This window comes from Chlamydotis macqueenii, chromosome 14 (genome assembly GCF_036417535.1).
Source record: "Chlamydotis macqueenii isolate bChlMac1 chromosome 14, bChlMac1.mat, whole genome shotgun sequence".
In the NCBI taxonomy this organism is placed as follows: Eukaryota; Metazoa; Chordata; class Aves; order Otidiformes; family Otididae; genus Chlamydotis; species Chlamydotis macqueenii.
The window spans coordinates 19,234,775-19,253,864 of record NC_141569.1 but is presented as its reverse complement, the minus strand read 5'-3'; the positions used below and the strand labels follow the sequence as shown (position 1 = coordinate 19,253,864).

Sequence of the window (19,090 nt, the reverse complement as noted above, 5' to 3'; positions counted from 1 at the left end):
CCCTCCCTTTGCAGCTGGAACTCATCTCCAGCCTCCGGTCAAAGCTGCAGACTCTGTGGGAGGAAAGGGAGCTCGTCCTCTCCGAAGCCAGGCAGTGTGCCGAGCGCGGTGAGGAGCTGGAGGCAACGGTGCGGGACATCTGCAAGCCCAATGAGTTTGAGCGCTACATGATGTTCATCGGTGACCTGGAGAAGGTTGTGAGCCTCTTGCTCTGCCTGTCCAGCCGCCTTGCCCGAGTGCAAAATGCCATGAGGAGGGTGGATGGCAATACGGATGCTGAGGAGAAGGTGAGTGACAAGTGAGCAGGATGTTTAATTTGTTTTGTTCACTTCTTTCCAGGGGGGGTTGTGCTGGCCTCATTTGTCCGGCAGCTCTAAACAAATGCTGTAAATTATAGATGAAATCCCCCCCAGCCACTGCCCAGGCGGTGTTTGCTGCCATGCAATGGGCGTTGAGTTAGAAAAAGTCAAAAAAGCTGGGATTTCCTGGAGCTGTGCTGTACCGACCATGGCTCTAGAGGTTTGTTGTAGTTCACGCACAGAAAGGCACTGAGAGCGCCCTGCCATGCAGCCTGAGATGGAGAATCAGGATCCACCCGCTCCAAAATGTCGGTCCTGTTAACGTGAATAATTCTGAGCAGTAATTCACACTGACTTTGGCTTTGCGGTTGGTGGAGGGTTGCTGTGTCTTTGTTTTACATTTGTACTCTTCATAGTAAATACATTAAAAGCATTTATTCAAGATTTTGAAAAACATGCTCATAAAGTATGCTGGTATGTGCCAGCATTTTTACAACCATCTCCCAGTCACTGCAATTTTAGCACTCTGGCCACACGCCACTCACAAAATACAAAGATACGTGCCTTAAAGAGCTTCTGATTGAATGAAGACGGATACAGGATACTCTCAAATTACCAGAATGTTAAGTACATTGATTTTTTCCCTGAGGGCAGCATCGAAGAAGTGAGCTTTGATGGGTTTTACTGGGTGTCTTTACCTTACAAGCCACAAGACTGAGTAATTCAATCAAGAAAAAACTCATGTGGAACACAAAGCCCACAAGAGGAAGTAATTAAATTAAATCGACTGTGGCTTCCAAATGAAGATCTATAGTCTGCCAGGAACGATGCGTTTTCACAGTGTGCTGCTTTGTTTTTTCATCCTATTAGCAATCGCTGAACGAACGGCACAAGCTCTTGTCTAGACAGCGGGAAGATGCAAAGGACCTGAAAGAGAATCTAGACCGTAGGGAAAGAGTGGTCTCTGGCATCCTTGCCAAGTACCTGACTGATCAGCAGCTCCAGGACTACCGACGCTTTGTTCAAGTCAAGACCTCCTTGCTCATCGAGCAGAAGGACCTCGAAGAGCAGATTAAGTTTTTTGAAGAACAATTAAAAAATCTTGAGAAAAGCATCCCCCTCTAATACCCACCAACAGACCGTTTGTTTTTACACACTGTAACTTGTGACGTTTCCCTGGAAATCCCCACGTGCTCAGTTTGGTGGATTCTTGCCATCCTGTTAGCGCCACGGTATCGACAAGTGCTTGGATGCTCCGGGCACACGCTGGACGTGCCTTCCCCTTTGGACAGGCCAGCTGGCAACCTCTGACAGCAGGTAGCAGACCGCGTTTTGGAAGTGACTGATAGGATGTGTTGCTCCTATTAACTTGGCATGTATTTCCCCTTCTTGTTGTCTGTCCATCTGTTTCCAGATTGACAAAATCTCAATAAAAGAATGACACAAATATTTTCCTCTTGTGGGTGGGCTGAGTGTTTGAAAGGAAAAATTATGTGGGTGTTCAGCTTTGAGTTGGAGATTGCACAAAGCCATAGGAAATGTTATGGACCATTTCAGTGAAACTCCTGTACCCGTTTCTACTGTTTGTATGTATGACACACTAAAAATACACTATGGTGGAAGAAAATAATTATTTCCTTTCTTGGCAGTTGCCATCCATGAGTCTCTCCTGGCTCTGCGTAATCCCAGCAGGCTGTTCAGTAGTGGCAGAAAAAAAAAAGGGTGATCTGCATTGGCATAGACTGGCAGAAAGAGACAACCGGTGATGCTGACTTAAATGAACACTTTTGGGAATGATAAACTCCGAGCTTATTCCTGCACAGTCATTTGCAAAGTCCTTGCTCTGCTTTCAAAGTGTTTATTTTTCCAGCGGCTCCTCCGGGGTTTGGGTTTAGGTAGTTTTCAATTGTCAGCGTGCACAAGAAGCGCTGAACGTGGGGGGAAAGCTCTGCCGCAGAGTGAGGTAGGTGGGACGAGTGGAGGAGATTATTCAGTTTCAAGGAGGCTTTACATAAATCCCTTGGCAAAAATCTTTTAAACTAATGTTGTGCATTGAGTCAAACCAGTGATGTTGCTATATTTAAAATCTGAGTGTGTGGGGTTTTTTATTTGTTTGTTTTTAAGCATTCAGTGAGAGGAATATTCCATCTGAGCTGCATACCTAGACCGTGAATAAGGTGGCTACTAATCTAAGTCAGGTTTCTTCCACAGGCAAGACAGATTTTCATTGTTCCACGGTGGCAGGCTGTACGAGGAAGTGTTTTGCTGGTGGTATGTGTCCTGGCTACAGTAACGATCGACACCACCGCTGAGAGAAGCTGTCCCGTTCCTGAGGCATCTTCTCCTTTGGGATTGTGTGAGCTGTCAACAAACACATGACCACCCAGGATGGGGAATCAACATGGGTTTAAATTCATGGTTTGGGTTCGTTTTACCTCAGGTCACATTCTTCAGCTGAGTTTACCCAGTGGGCAACGTGAATGAACTGATAAAGAAATGACAGTGTACGAAAAGCAGATTGCTGTATGCGTTCTGCACGAGTGATGTTTGTTAAGGATAACTTGCCAACACTCTGTATTTGTCTTCAGAACAAACAAATGTATCATCAGGTGCTGCCCAGACTCCAACAAAGCAGCATTGTTCTGTTCTAACTTTGCATATTTATGCAGAAGTGCTCGTATCTGTAGCCCTGCTCACATTTCAAGGTAACAACCTAGTGCGATGTACCCTGCGTAAGGCCGTGAAGAGTTGGCGTCAGCAGTCAGTTTTATGATGTGTACCAGCTATCAGTAAATATGTTTGAAACAAAGTGTGCAAAGGGATGGTATATAGCAAAGAGTAGTTTTGTGAATATTAACGTCTTGTTCCAGTGATCTCAACAAAATAGATCGTGCTTGAACACTGTGGACACCAGTAACTCCAGGAGCGCGGTGCCCAAGCTGCCGTGTGTGCTGTGGTTATTGCCTTAACGCGTGGGGGAAAATGGCCAGGCTCCGTAGATCTGTGAGCAGATCTGCTCAGTGGCTTTCAAAAGGCCACAAATACAGGCTTTTACTATGTACATCTGAAAGCTGCCTTCTGAAAATGGCCTTAAAAAACACGAGCAATGTTAAATGAACTGTTTGCACTCTTTGAGAAGCCTGGCTTGAAGGTGCACTCTATTAATTATTATTGTTGTTATTAGTCCTAGCTGAGGCAAATCCACCTGGTTGGAAATAAATGTTTGATAATTGAAGCTAATACTTGCCTTTAAGGGAAAGAATGGGTCTGCCCTGTGTAGTTTCTCTTCTCTTTTTGGTCTTTTGTGTCATCGGAAGGATGATCGCTGCTCCTGCCAGCTGGCATTCAAAGGTATGCTTCAAAGAGCAATAATTAGAAATAACTTTTAGTCTGTTTTCCAGAAAGTCACATATCTGTGCTCCTTGTTACTTTGTTGGAACTGAATTTCAGGCAAAGTGAAAAATGGATGCAGCGATGACATTGAAACTTTTTTGCTGGCAAGCAGAAACCCCCTTTCCAAAGCACCAGCAGGTCTGGATCATCAGGTGGGTCTCGATTTTGATACTGATTATTTGTTATCGATTTATTACCAGGGCCAAGCCCAAGGTAATGATGGTAGTTCATGCTGGACTAAGTCACGTGCAGCATTCCTGGCACACCGACATACTAAGATGTGGGCTTTTAAAAATCGGTTTTATGTGCAAATGCAAACAATGATTTAGTCTGATCCCATCTCAAGAGCTTCACAGAGGGTCCTTTCTGATAGCTAGGAGCAGCCCTGTGTACCTCGGAGACTGGTGGTGGGCCCTTTGGTTGCACAGAATCACAGCCGTTACCTGCAGGAGACAGGGATGCTCTGTTCTTACAGATGCGCTCGCATCGCCTTTTGGCAGCGTGGAGCAGCACTGAGGTGGCACGTGCTGGCCAAGAACTTACTGTAGAGAGGCCAAGGCTCTTTACTTCAGAGCTGCTGGGAGAGAGGACCGCGTCAGGCAGGTGGCATCCTCATCCTCTGGGTGATCTTCTTGTCTTCACATGGGTTTATATTATTTACTTAAAATTCCATCTCTGAAGTAGAGTTTGCAAACTGAGGTTTGTGGGGCTTGCAGGACCCGTCCCAGTGTGGGGGACCTTAAATAATCCTGCAGCTCAGCCAGTTTTACACATGGCAAGCGTCCCCCTCTGCTCCAGTCAGCTGTAGTCTTTACAAGTACAGGCTGAAGTCAAGAAATGGTTTAAGTACCTGCTTTTGAATTCTACATGGGGAAAAAAGACGGGTTGCGTTGTCATTACCATTAATATCACTCACTAGCCTTCCGTTTGCGACTTCTCCAGCAGTGACACAGAGTTGTGTCCCCCAGTACGTGTTAGACCAGGGGAGCCTGCTCTTCTTCCCAGCTGCTCCCAGAGCCCTGGAGAGCTGTTGGCTCCCAGGGGCCGCAGGGCCTTAGCGATTCACCAGTGCTGGGACCTGCCGAGCTGCTTTTAACGCCAAGTCAGGTGTGCGTGTGCCGGGGGAATGCAAGGAATGAAGGACCTCCGCGCTGCCTGACCCTCTGGGGAGAGCAGGCAGGAAATCCCCGCTGCTGCCCAGCCGTAGGCAGCGCGAACAGGAATGCTTGGGAGTCTCCTGTTGCAGCCTGCTGCTGCCGTAACGTCCCAGGTGGAAGGTAACCGGCCCCCACCGCCACGAGAGGACTGCAGTGGGGTGTCTGTGTGGATTAATTACAGCCGCATCCAGGAGGAAGCAAAATAATAGTGTCGAAGAAGGTGAAACAGGCAAAATGCGGGAGCCTGGATCTCCCCAGCGGGGTGCCAGCGGCTGGGATTCCAGAAACGATCTCCGTAACTCATTTGGCCATCCACGCGCAAGCGGTGTGGGGGAAGAAGCTGCAGTAGCTTATGTTCTGCTAAGCAAAAGCAGCTGGGCCTGATTTCAGGATAAAAAGATACCTCTTACTGCCTAGAGCCAGAGAGGTGAGCAAGGGTTACAGGTGTGGGACGGAGCGAGTGCTCAGCGGAAGCGGACCGTGCATCCTGCCTGTCCGACAGTGCCTTGGCAGCAGCTGCGGGGATTTAAGTAGCGGCTCATTTAGATTTTATTTAACACCCACTGCAATGTGTGAGAGTCACTGCTGGATCAGGAGCTGCTGTTTCAGCCTCTTGGGCACTAAACTGAAGGATTTAAATTTTTAAAAATTTTTTTTTTTAAACCCAGGCCTCTCTTTCTTCACCGGGGTGTTACGCTGTGGGACTCTTACATGTGGAGCTAATTAAGGAATGGAGGGGTGCAGGGGCTAGTGTAAATGTACTCTGTGAAAGATATATTTGGTCTTTTGAGAGCTGCATTTAATAAGTAGAAGGATGTTCTCTCTGCTTTGGGAATTCATGGCAACCATCTGAATAAAATTTTTAAAATAAGCTCAGAGCAGCATGGCAAAGCTAATCTTCTGCACCTGAAGGGAGCCCACATATACATTAAAGAATAATCAGGCTGTAGGAGTCACGCAACCTCTGGGTTTCACAAAATGCTCTCAAGAAGCAGCAGATGAATTTCACTGCTAAATGAAGAGAGGCATTAAAGGTTATCAGAGAGACTCTTAAATGTCGCATGAGCGTTGAAGCTGAGTCATCTCATAGATAAATCCATGGAGAGAAAATATGGGCTGAACTGATAATCTTGATTGAGAGAATAAGAGACACTTCTAAAAATGTGCGTAAAGGGACAGGTGTCTTTCTGGTGGCCCACGATCTAAGAACAAGAACACCCCGAACTACCTCAAGAAGAACCACTTGTGAAACAATCCCTCCTGTGCCAGCTCCCGATGGGATGGCTGGTGGTTCCAGCACCCCTTCCTGGCGTCCAGCTGCTCCCTCCTGAGCATGCGTTCAGTGTCACCCAACGTCATAGCACGAAACAGGAGCTGGGGTAGGAGAAAAACAGGTCTGAGGGACCCTCGCTGATGGGGGAAAGTCTAACAACGAGCGGAGGTGCATGGACGGACGGATGGCTGCTCGGAGAGGAGCGAGCTGGTCTGGCCCTGAGCTGACCCGATCCTGACGTGGAGCTGTCGTGTTTTGCTGCAAAGGAGGACACTACCGCAGGAGAGCGGTGGAGGACAATACAACACAAAAAACATGGTGAGAAAGTCTGTCTGTACCACTGCAGTGTGTCTTTGTGACTGTACCAGTGAATCTTAGCGAGGCCTGGCACCCTGATACCACCACCTTGTGTCCAGGCCTTGTGCATTCAGGTGGTGTGTTCTATTCCGTGAAAATGAAGGCTGCTTGGTTTGTGTCAGCAGTGAACCCCCCGTGCCAGCTGTGCTCTCTGCTGGGCTTCCTTACCTTCCGTGGAGAGTCCCAGCTGATGGGGATGGAGGTGGAGGGAGGAAACAGGATGAAAGGAATTCCTCCTGGGAAACAGTGGTTTGCTTTGGCTGGAAACTTGTGCTCTGAGATGAAGAAAAAGAACAATGCTCGACCTGGGGCAAAGGCAGAGCAAAGCCCTACCCAGGCAGGGAAGGCGGGACGCTGCCAGCATAGTATTTCTTGCGCGCATCCCTAGTTTTTTCTTCACAGAAAGGGGAAAAGATATAATAAAGTTATGCTAGTGTTAACAGTACAGATCTATTTTGCATGGGCTCAGAGGCAGATTATTGTTTCAATTTTAAGACTGAACTTTTTATTCATCACAGTACTCATTAAAAACAAACAAACAAACAAAAAACCAACCAAAAGAACCTGAACGTGCTGAGCTGAAAAGATTCCGATTCGCAGCGCTTTGCGAAGGCCCAGCAAACCCTGCGCGGCCAGCAGCCCTGCAGCCAGGCCGGAGCGTTCCCAGCCCATCTGTGCTGGTGGGGTCCGTGCAGCGCCTTGCCTTGAGAACACTTTCAGCACGCAGCCCAACATCGTGAGCAGGGCCCAAGCGCAGCGTTATCACCGCCACAGACCCTTCGTATCTGTGCTTTGCTTCAAGCCTGATAAAGCACAGACGCGTGAACTCTTGGCTGTGGCTGCCTCAAGTCAGTTGGCAAAAGGAAGCGTCCTGCAGCGGCCAATTCAAACGGGACGAAGAGACTGTGGTGAAATGATGGGGGTGTGAGATGTGAGGTGGGGGCTCAGGAGACAAGCGACTGGGTGCAGCTCTGTCTGCACGTCCTGTGTGTTCTCAGAGAAGTCGCGAAGGCTCGGGCTAGCTTAGGAGGTGTCACCGGCAGAGCTGCTGCGGCAAATCCTGTCCCAGCCCCTGTACTGGGGAGATAGACTCAGATTGGCCAGAAAATCGTATGGCCTGGCGTGTTTCATTCCACGTGCGGAATGGTGTGAGTTCTACACAGAGAAACAGTCTTTCCCCTGTATAATCTGCACTTCTACCAGAGGCATTTCTTGATACAAAATTTACCCAAAAATGCTTTGCGGTGCAATTGGCTTTTTTCTTTTTTTTTTTTTTTTCCTTTTCGTTGTGGTTTTTTTTTTTTTTTTTTAATGTTCCTTTCAGGGGCAGCACGTAGGACCAAAACTGCTTCTGACATAGGCTGCACCAGGCGCTTCTACAGCAGGTCTGGTTTAGAAATCTTTACAGGTGTTGATCAGTGGAATGGGTTTGGTAAGGCAGTTTATCTATCTCTAAATGCTTTTCTTGAACTAGTCTAGGTTATTTGGCAAGGACGCTGTCTTACTGCAGGCAACGGCATCACCACTGAAAAGTGTCTCTTGATGGGACTCTTCCGGCAGTTCACTCCAAAAGGGCCAGCGGGTGACCAGCCACCATTGCTCAACGAGCAGCAGTTGGAGATGGTTCAGTTTGGGGTTGCACTCGCAGTATAAGGGCTACATGTCCTTAATGATTTGCATTGTCTTATAAATTAGTGAAATAAACCTTGGAACTGGAATGGAAAATGAATGTTCCTCATTACCATGCAGAGCTTTTGATCTGTGTCGTCCTGCTCTGTCCCTGTTCTCCCCCTGCAACAAACAAACGCGGTGCTGTTCGTGGCCGTGCTACGTGCCGGCCAAGTCCCTGCTAACAGCCTCTTAATTTGGAGGGTCCCACATTAGTACAAATCGCTGGAAAGAGCAAAAACTGCCATGTTGCCATTTTACTCAGATTAACATGCAAATCAGGAGGCAAATGCATTGCAGGAATGTAGGTCACGGTGGTGGAAACGTGCGGAGTGGAAGGAGAAGGGATGAGCAGTGTGGAATTAGGGGATGGTCTCAAAAGGCCTCCTCTCCCTTCAGCTGGTGGTTGCAACTCCTCTTGGGTCTGTTGGAGCTATTCAGTGACTCTTCTGCTGGACCTTGGTTTGGTGATGAAGCTGAAATCTCGTAAAGTCTCCTTCGCGGTGCAGGAGTGGTATTTCTCGGGGCTTTCGTAGAGCAGGTATTTCTGTGCAGCACTCAGATGGGAACGGAGACAGCCAAAAATCTGTTTGAGCCTGACCACGACGGCACTGCCTCACGCTGCTCAAACAGCCGCATCCGGGAGGGCAAAGTCTGGCCCTTTGTATGGAAACGCGGCCTCAAGCTTGCTTGCAAACCTCAAAGCTTGTTTGAGCTGATACTCCTCAGAACAAAATGTGCAGGGGAATGGATGAACAGAGTTATCTTTAGAAAGGTGAGCTGAGCCAGGGTCAAACGTTAGTTTTGCTGATCTCTGCTGCTGCTGAACTAAAATCTGAGCCAGTTTTATTTGCTTAGGCACTCCACTGAATGCACAGCATTCACAAGTTGCAGATGACACTGCTCATGCTACCTACAGGCCTACAAAAATTATCTTGATTTTGATTTGGAGTATCAGTACTAACTGCGTGCTTTAAATAAGTGACCAAGGTGATTATCTCCATTTTATAGCAGGAAAACGGAGATGTGGCAAGTAGGCAGGCTAGTAACAAAGGCAAAATGCAACCCTGAGCTCCAGAATCCTGGTCCTGTGCCTTACCCACACTTTCCATCTCCAGCTTTCTGCAGCTACCAGCCTCCCCCCACCACTCATCGCCATGGGAAGGAGCAGAGCCTGGGGGGCTAGGTTTTTTTGTTTTTATCCTTGCCTGCAATCAGCTTTGATGATGGAGAAAGCGACTCCTGCCTCTGGGCTGGGCCAGAGGTTCTGCCCCAGGCCAGCACGCTGATGGGAGCCACACTCCTCCTCTCAGCTGTCACTTAGGGAAGCATCCTGGCTGAACTTCACAGCTCTCATTCATTCACGTGAAAACCCTACTGTGTTCGGCCACATTCGGGCTTGACACAGTGAAATTAAGGAGAATCTATGGAGCTGAGGGATTCATAAAACAGTCCTAGCCTAGTCTCTGCCAGGAAGACACACACCCCCATGAGCGTCCTACAGTGCCCCTTCCAGAGTGCAAACAGCAACACAGGAAACCAAAACCCAGAAAGGCTGACAGACTGGTTTTGCTTCAATCTAAAGGGGATATGTATTTTTGTAAGATGACAGCAGCGCATCCTCAATACCTGCCGCTATTTCTTTGCCCCTGAAGCGGTACCGCACTGCCTATATGAACCCCAGCCTGCCCAAACACTATCTTTTCCTTAATCTGCTCAACAAGGAGGAGGAATGAGCTGAGTCACGGCACAAACTTGTTGGCAGAGCCTGGCCCACCCCACCCACAGCACCCGACCTTGCAAGCTCCCCACCTTCGTGTCGCAACCTTCCTGCCCAGCCTTGGAGCACCTCCCCGGGGAACGCTGCAGGGACGAGGGCTCTGCTGCTGTCGCTGGGCGTTTTTCTGTCACACCAGCTCAGCGCTGGGATGCCTCCGAGGAAGGAGTAGTGCAGAATTTCCTCCATGATACGTGGTGCAATGAAGTGTTATCTGAGCCGTGACTTCTTGCTTTTCCTTGGACACAATACAGGAGCAACGCAACCTTTTCCCTGCTTTCCTCACAGTGAAGTCATAGCCACACTTTACAGGTTAGTGGGTTGGTTTTTTTCTAAACAGAAACCACTTCATCCTTGAACCTTGCCTCCAATTCAAGTAGGTTTTACTCAGAATTAGCGCTAAAAATTCAGCTATGTGATTTGAACTATTAACGAGCATATATCCATAACTCATGAACAAACTTCCCAGTAAGATGGAGCCAAACTGGAGCGTGTTTCCAATTCACACAGAAACAAAACACTTTTCTGAGGCAGCATCAATCCTGCATGTGCCTCAGACACAACACAAACACGTAAGTGTGCTTCTGTGGCTTCAGGAACTACAGGAAAAAAAAGTGATCAATATCAGTAAACTCGGAAATATTTTTAAAACAGAGCGACAGACTTCTTCTTCCTGGAACTCTGTGAGCACCAATCAAGGTTTCAAATGACCGTGCTGGTCAATGGTCACCCCAGCAGCTATGGAGCAAATAGGATTTTTTTTTTTTTTTTTTTAAACCCTACTCCAGATATAGAAGTCATGAGGTGCTTGATCATTAACGTTTGCTTAACAACTTAATTAGTTCAATACGGAAGCAGACTGCTGCAGAATAATCCAGTCTCTTCTGAGAGGAGGTGGATCAGACCCCTCCGCAATCGCTTGATTACACTCACAAGTGTCACCGACTCCAGGGAGAACGTTTTAAAGTAAAAAGAGGGCAGTGCCTCTACTTTCAGCGCAGTCCTACAGCATTCTTTGCCCAGCGCTTGAGAGAAGCCAATTACAGCCAATTAGAAGTACTAGGCTTAATTCAAGGCTGAAAAAAAAAACATTCCTGAAGTCACTGACTTGGAAAGAAAGGTAAAGCATGCAAACAAGTGTTTCAGCACGGAAACAGAAACACCTGATGGGGCTGAAAAGCAGAGCAAGCGCAATATTGCCATCACCTTCGTCCCCTCTGAATTATACAGGGGTTTTAGCCACTTTTTTATTGAAAACATAATGGTTTAGCAGACTGGCCCCAGGAGTCAGGCAGTGTCTGTTCTTAGCTCTGCCTCTTCACATTAACCAAATAGTAATTAAAAAAATAATCATCTCACTGTAAATGTCTTACTTAATCTGCAGTTAGCATGCTTTTGGAGCTAGGTGTAGTTCTATACATAGAACAATTATGTTTATAACATAAAAGAAGAAGAAGAGTGAGTTTTAGGGCAATGATTCATGCTGTAGAGACAAACATTGCTTTAAGAGGTCATGCAGACATTCTATCATGAAACACCTAACATAACATACAGCCCAATTTTTATAAATATTTATTGTAAATAGGTCAAAATAAAGGGCCAAGTTTTAAATAAAAAGAATCAGATGTACAGCCTAACTTTGTTTCCAGTTAGCTACTCAGAAACTCTGCAGGATCAGATTCCCAGTTTTTCAGTTCAGTTTTTCAATCAATATCACATATCAACAAGGCTTTTATTGATTAAATGACTGGACTATAGTCAAGTTTAAATGTTCACTGTATCATCGAGACACGTGGTTAGTACCATTGTGTCAAGAAGTCTTTCAGGAAGAGAACCAAAAAATGAAAAATGCTAACCTAGCTTTCAAACTGAGGTAGACAGGTCACGGTGACTTGAGTGCTGAGGGCTGGGTTTTTATTTTTTCAAACCTTTTCATCTAATAAAATCCTTTAGGCAACAATTGAGACTGTTATGTTAGTATTTCTGATAGTGAGAAACTTTGTTTTGAAAAAGTACACAATTTTTTTTAAATAGAAATATTCCTCTTCTATTACCAAAATAATCAGAAACATCATAGAAAACTATGCATCTTTCCTCTAATGATTTAAGCCTGCTATATCACAAGCCGTGTTCAAGTAGCCAGCTACCAGCTCGCTGTTCACAGTGTAGAATATGCAACTCGTTACCTTACTTTTGCTCTCCAGCCGGGGAACACAGGTCAAGGCGGCTGTACCTTAAGCATTTTAACCTGTCTACACACACAGAGGCTGTTTCAGTTTTTCAACCATCAGGTATAAAGTCTGCGGTCTCCACCGCTGTATCGGCACGACGGTGCACGCGGCGTTTACAACACACCCTGGGCAGCTCCCTTTCCACAGGCGTCTGTGGGCTGGGTTTCAACCAGCGGCCTTTGGAGCCAGACCCCATCACTGGTTTAGTTAAACATCCAAAAAGACAGACACGGAGAGAAGAAATCCAAGCTGCTTCCGCGAGAGAAAACAGAGACCCCAGTCACGTTATCAAACAATTTTCATCCCAAGAAGGCAGAGGCTAGTGGCCAAAGAACAGCTCAGAAACAGGTCTGCGTTTCACAACGACCTCCTCTTCCTCCTCCTCCATTACCTCGGAGAGGGAGGAATACGAAGGGAAGCCCCCTCTGGTCTTTGGCTTCCTCCGAGGGCCCGTAGTGGCAGCCAGGAGCTTGTTTAAGGACGAGGGCTTCCTTAAACCTTTGGTGAGATCGTAGAAAGCCATGTCATCGGATATCACCCCCAGGAAAGTGCTAGTGGAGCTCAAGATCGAAGCTGCAAGCTTTGTGGTCTTCTTGATGGGCACAGAGGGCTCCGTGTTGTGGGGAAGGCTGGGGTCCCCCAGCAAGCGCCTGACTGCAGAGGAGGCCCCTTCCTTTAAGTACTGGTGCGGCTTCTTCCCGCTGTAGTCCCTCAGGTCGGTCTTGGCGTGGTAGCTGTAGACCAGCATGGTGATGATCTTCTCCTGGCCGTGTATGGCGGCCAGGTGGAGCGCAGTGTAGCCGCCGTGCGACCTGGCGTCCACGTTGATGCGGGTCCCCCCTTTCTCGGCTGCTCTGATGATATTTGTCACCATGTCGCAGTTGCCGCTCTTGGCGGCCCAGTGCAGGGCGGTGAAGCCTGAGATGAAGTCCCTGCGGGCTGCCAAGCTGGCGTCACCCAGCAGCAGCCCGTGGAGCTGCTGGGTCCATTGCCCGCCGGCCGCCATCACCAGCCACTGGTGCTCAGCCTCCTCCAAGGGCACCGCCGCCGTCTCCTCACTGGACCGATGGGTCTTGGGCCCCCGCCGCAGGCCGGGCGAGCGGGACCCAGCCTCCTCCTCCAGCGACGGGGGTGACAAGGGGGACCCTGGCTCCTCAGGCGGGCCCGGGGCGGCGGCGGCGGCGGCAGGAGGTGGCACACAGCGCACCGGCAGCATGCAGGGCTTGGCGAGCGGCTCCCTCCGGGACGTCCCACCGCTGGGCAGGGGCACCCCGCCGCCACCACCCTGGAAGAGGCCCCGCAGCTCGGAGACGGCCCGCGGCGACGGCAGCTCCTCGGGGGGGGACGGCGAGAGCCGCCCGCTGGGGTCGGGGACGCCGCCATCGCCCGCCGGCACCAGGGCGCCCCCCGGCGGCGGGGCGGGACGCAGCTCCCGCCTCAGAACGACGAACTTGGCGCCGTCGCGCTCCTTCACCACCGCCACGGCGTTCACCGCCGCCTTGAACTGCTCCCGCCGCTCCGCCCGCGCCGCCCCGTCCCCGCCGGCCTCCAGCAGCGGCCGGAAGGTGCTCACCAGCTCGGCGTTGCGCACCCAGCCGCCGCGCTCCCGCAGGAAGCTCAGCACGGCCGCCGGGCTGATGTCGAGCTCCGCCATCCCGCCGCCACAGGTGGTGCTGGAGCCGCGGCGGAGGGAGGGAGGGAGGGAGGGAAGGAGCCCGTCCGTCCGCCCTGCCCGCCCTCAGGGGCTCGGCGGGATCTGCAGGCGGGAGGCACCTGCGGCGGCCGCTCCCGCGGAGGTGATCGGGCCACCCCGCCCCGCCTCCGTCTGAGGGAGCGGAGCGGCCCCGGCGCCTGTCTCCTCCCGCGGGGCGGCGCTGCGGGGGAAGCGGCCCCGCGGGCCCCGGAACCGGTGAGGGGCCGGGCGGGAAGGGGGTGGCCTGGCCCGGCGCGGTGGCGTTTCCGTCGGTGCGGTAATGCCTCCCAGCCCGAGGAGACGCGTGCGGTGAGGTCACGAGTGTACCGGCCCTCCGGGGACCCCTCAGTGGATTTACCCCTCTGCCAACTTCCCAAAACCATGGGGTTCTTTTGTCTCGGTAGCAAATAAGCGGTGCAGCTTTGGGTAGAAATCACTCTGCAAAGTCAGGTCTGTGTGCTCCGAGAAGCCTCTGGTGTTCTGCGGGAGCTGCGATTCTTCTGGGTAGAGTCTTGTGCCTCAAAATATGTCAGAAGCCAGGTGGATGGGTCAGGTTTTTGACATATATTCAGCTCTATGTGATATTATGTATTATTACACCTGTTCTCTATATGTCTCTTATCCGCCTTGCATCTACAATGTACATACATGTATCTGTATAAATGATTAAATCTTTACAACTTGCCGGCATCTATTTGCGTACACCTGCAGAAGAGAATGCTCTTTTTATAAAGAGAGAAGCCGCCTCTGCTGCCATATCAATTACTTCTACTGAAGCATTTAACATTGTTATTGTTCTCTATTCTACAAGGAAAAAAAAAAATCCAGACAAATGCCTTTCCCCAGGCGAAGGAGTAGGACTGAAGACCTCCTGGAGGGATGACATTCAGCCTGCAAACTTGTTTTCTCCTCCACTGAGTGTTGCAATTGAGATCACTGAATTGATTCCTGAATGACTGAACAGTTTGTCTAGGAAAACAGCAAGAGAGACTGAACACAGAATGAACAGAGTCAGTGTGGTATGATGACAGATAAAAATAACTGTCTCTACAAGGCTGGGTAAGAAAACAGAAAATGGATTCGTTTTTCTTTTCGCTGTCTTAGAACTTGAATAAAATGGAGTATCAGCCTGTGCCAAAGCCTCCATTTTGAAGGCAATTTGAGGTGCGTCGATCCCCACGCAGTGCACTTCTCTCGCTTCTCGTTGATGCTGACCTCCCTTCTGCCTCTTCACGCCTTTTGCTGGTGGTGGAAGGGCCTCTTCCCACCGATTGCTCAGAGTCTTCCTTTGGCAGCCTTTCTCCTTCTCTCTCCATCTTTGTGCAAATCTCTGAAAAGCTATTTTATCTCTTGCTAACAAGCTGGCACTGAGCCAGTTCCTCAAAATCATTTTGCTGCTGTAATGTTCTTTCACATAATAGTGTGTAATCTTAATGCTGCTTGTAGCAGTTCAGTATTCCTACGTGAATTGCACACCTCTTATTACTGCCTTTTTACGTGGCATACACAGCAACCTTGCCCTTCGCTGAGGCAGCCACTTGTGTCTCGTGTTCGACTGTATTAGCAATGCTTACGGCGTCGCCACAGTTCTGCCTGCCTACTGTAGAGAGCTAATAATGAGCATGCATCCAAACATTAATTGCCATGCCTTGCTTTCAATGTTGATTTCTTTTCCTTAGTAGAATCAATTGCAGGCATAAGAATATCTCAGCAGTCTCTGATTTTTCCATTGCAAACTTTCAACTGTACCCTAGGATTATAGATGGTATCTGCAAATGAGCAAGAGGAGGAGGGAAAATAATTCAGGAGAACAGGCTCTTTTTAAAACCATTTTCTTATGTTACAAATGTGAAGGGAGAAGTTTCTTCTACTGCTTGAATTGGTTCAGGTGTGGCAGAGCATGTCCTCAGGCTCACTGCTACGCTGAGAGTGTTTGTGTAGGCGCTTGCAGAGAGGTGCTGCAATCTCTCCCTGCCTCCACAGCCCTGAGGAAGGCATCAGCCCCCTGCACCCCTGTATCCTTTGAGACCCACGAGGGTGCCATCAAATCCCACCCGTTTTATCCCCAGCGCAGCACCTCTCCTGCAGAGGGATCTCCATGCACCAGGCTCCCAGGAAGCTTCACTGCTTCACTGCTCAGCACCCGAGGGGGAAACCCTTGGATTATCGAGGACCTGTGACCTCTTTGGGGGCTTGTGTTGTGTTGGGGTCCTGAAGGAGGGGTGTTACTGAGACTGTTCTCCATTGCAGGTCCCGGCATTCCTCATGGGCACATCCCCAGGAGGTCACAGAAGAGGAGAAGGGATGACTGCAAGCGCACCTCATGCCATGCCAAACGTGAACTGGTTGCTCTCGTTTAACTGCCCTGACGCAAGGAGCTCTTTCCCCAGGTAATTTTCCAGTGATGCGTCCAACCGCCTGTCCCACGCACACTCGCTTCATCCTTTGTGGGCAGCCCATGCCGTGTGGTTGTGCTCTTTTTCACAGTCTCTCTGTCAGCGAGTGTTAAGCGAGTCCTATATCTTCTGTAATTAAGAAGGAAACACTACTTCTGGCTAGTCCTCCTTACCATTTCCAGACCCAGTACCAGTGGACCAGATCCCAGTGAGCTCCTCTTAGTTTACTGAGCGCTGGTCATATTCTGATCAGATTATGCAGCAGAAATTAAGGTGTTTGCATGAATTTTATTAATATAGATAATAAAAGCCTGGAGCATTATGGGTGTTATGCTCATCAGCCATCTGAAATTTCCAGCCTTAAAAAGCATGAGAAGTTTTGCCTCTTTTTCTGTGTCACCAAAAACCTACAGAGCAAGTATTTTTTGTGGGGCTATTTACGGAATACTGTGGGCTGCTTCGTAGGAGATTTCAAGCCAACTGTCTTGATATTTTTAATTTACTGGCTGGGACAAAAACAATGCACAGAAACTCAGGATTAAATTAATTTACTACTACTTTTTAAAACAGAAATAGTGCAGTTTGCTAGTTCTACGTCACAAGCCGTAGAGAGCTGGCCTCTGTTTTGAACTGCGTGACTGAGGAGAGTTATCTTTCCTGTGAAGCAGTTTCACAAACTTTGAAACTATCAACATTGCAGTGTAGTGAACAGCATAGAGAGCTGGGGCCTCTTCCCACCCGCTCAGGGGAGGAAGGTAAAGGTTGCATGGCTGCGATTATTCACACTGCACAAACCCAGGAAATAAAGTGTGAGATCAAGCAAACCATCTAGTCAGAGCAAAGAAGTTTTCTACTGACACTTCAAAACTGAAGGAGATGGTACCCCACATCCTCCTCCTTCCCACAGGGTATTCTCAGAGCCATAGAGGTGCCAGGTTGGAAGCAACAGAGGAAGAAAAAGGGAATATGGGGGATAGTCTCAGTCGGACAGGAGGCTGCTGCTTTGCAGAAAGGTGAATCTTGAGTGCTCTTGACTACAGATGGGATTTGTACCTCAAGCAAAACTTATTTTCCTCTGAAATGAAATCAGGGTTCCCAGAATAAACAGGATGACAAAGCCCATGATTTTCCACTTTCCTTGTTGCTATTTTCATGTGAAACAAAGAGCATGCATTGTGAAGGAAAATAGCTCTTCCTTTGTTCCATGGAGAAATGCAGTAACCTTCCATAGATAAACAATTGAGCAAAAGTCTGTGAAGGGGCAAGGAGAGGAGCGGAAGATTATTTGCAGATAAAAGGCATTTTCTCATAAGTGAGCAAGGTTCAGCTGTAACTCAAGGACCTCAGCAACCAATTCAGACGATGTTTCTCAACAGCAACCATTCAAATGCATTTTCCTTGTATCTCAGAGTTTGTATTTATTAAATACTGCTTGTTCCACGCAGATGACACAAGGCTCCATCCCAAACATCCTCTGATTTTCAGATGGTGCCTGCGAACTTGCTGGGATTCCAATGTAAACCTGGCATGAGGTACAGGGTGGTAGTACTGCCCTGTACATGAGGAGGCAGGGAAATTTGGGGTCTGTTTCCAGCCATCCCACTTAAATTGACCAGGCCCGCTCTGTCCATAGGGGAAATGAACCTGCAGCTGCTATTGACTTTCAGCCCAGAAGGACAGCGCTTCTGTAGAAGAGACTTGTAGGTCCCATATGTTGTCGGTATAACCAATGGAAGTTTAACAAGGTGCTTGGTGGTAGTGCTGCTAAAAGAGTAGCTATGAAACCATTTTATTTCTAAAAATCCCCAGGAGGACACGTTGCAAGAAACGAACAGTTACCAATAAGCTGCTTCCTCTGGCCTGCATTGGAAAATGTGGAGGGGTCCTGTTCATCTGCATCACCTGGATCTGCGGATGAAGGATTTTACTCAGCCCTGAAAGATGCAGCCATCTTCAGAAGGCCTTGCTCTTGCTGTAGTATTCTTGTGGCAGGTAGGACGATCCCTGTGCTGTGTGGGAAGTAGAAGGGGCTGTGGTACCATTTATTTCTCTCCCCTTGCACTGCCTGTGTCGAGGGTCACGGCGTGAAGGAGCAAAGGAGCTCCTACTGATGTCCCCGCATCAGAACCGTGCTACTGCCAGTGCCACCAGCCACGCAGCGAGGGGCGTTCTCCTTCCTCTCCCCAGGAGAGAGGGGTTGCAGGGACACACTTGTGCCTCTCCAGTCCTTTGTATTCTCTGCCCCAGCTCCTTACCTGTAGAAAATCCACAGCTCATCTAAATTCACTGTGGATTTAGCAGGTACAAATGTTCCACAGAGTTTAAAATCCTTTCAGGAGCAGTCAGCACTGTAATATACGTGTAATTCCCGAGCCATTAGGAATAATTTGCATAACAACTGATGCCTTAGCAGTTAAAGGAGCCACCAAATCCAATTATCTTCTCTTGAGGCAGTTTTTATGCATCTGAAGCTTTTGAAATTAGCAGGGTTTCTCTTGAATTGGCATTAGAAATAGAGTGCTTTTTGAAATAACAAGGTGTTTAAAAATAACCGCCAGCTTTTACACAGTGCTCTCCTGTCACAGCTGGTGGCAGTGCTGAGGGACAAAGGGACAGAGGACTCCAGCTGCAGAAGGTCTCAGCAGCACAGCCCAGAGCCGGGCGACAGCGGCGTTGGCCCTTGGAGCGTGGCAATGCCTCAGAATTCCCTTTGTGCCGTGAATCTTTGTACCTGACCCGCAGCTCACAGAAACCACTAGCTGTCTGCGAGTCGGCTTTACATTCAGCACTTCACTGGCAGGGAAAAGAGCTCTTAATGAATCGAAGTCAATCACTCCTCCCAAAGT

At 48.8% G+C, this 19,090-nt stretch overlaps 2 protein-coding genes across 5 annotated transcripts in view; one reads left to right on the top strand and one right to left on the bottom strand.

Annotated features, from left to right (window-relative positions):
• The window catches only part of SHROOM1 (shroom family member 1), a 45,905-nt gene extending 43,962 nt beyond the window's left edge, over window positions 1-1,943 (top strand). For all 4 annotated transcript variants that reach the window (XM_086758819.1, XM_086758816.1, XM_086758817.1 and 1 more), the window contains 2 exons: window positions 15-287; window positions 1,170-1,943. In XM_086758819.1, coding sequence (XP_086614945.1) covers window positions 15-287; window positions 1,170-1,424 — 528 coding nt within the window. In that variant the 3' untranslated portion in view covers window positions 1,425-1,943. The remainder of the gene's footprint in view (window positions 1-14; window positions 288-1,169) is intronic.
• An 8,342-nt stretch (window positions 1,944-10,285) lies between these two features.
• SOWAHA (sosondowah ankyrin repeat domain family member A) lies at window positions 10,286-13,927 on the bottom strand. The gene has a single exon (XM_086758975.1). The coding sequence runs from the start codon at window positions 13,807-13,809 to the stop codon at window positions 12,475-12,477; it is 1,335 nt and encodes a 444-aa protein (XP_086615101.1). The 5' UTR covers window positions 13,810-13,927; the 3' UTR covers window positions 10,286-12,474.
• Window positions 13,928-19,090: the final 5,163 nt, after the last annotated feature.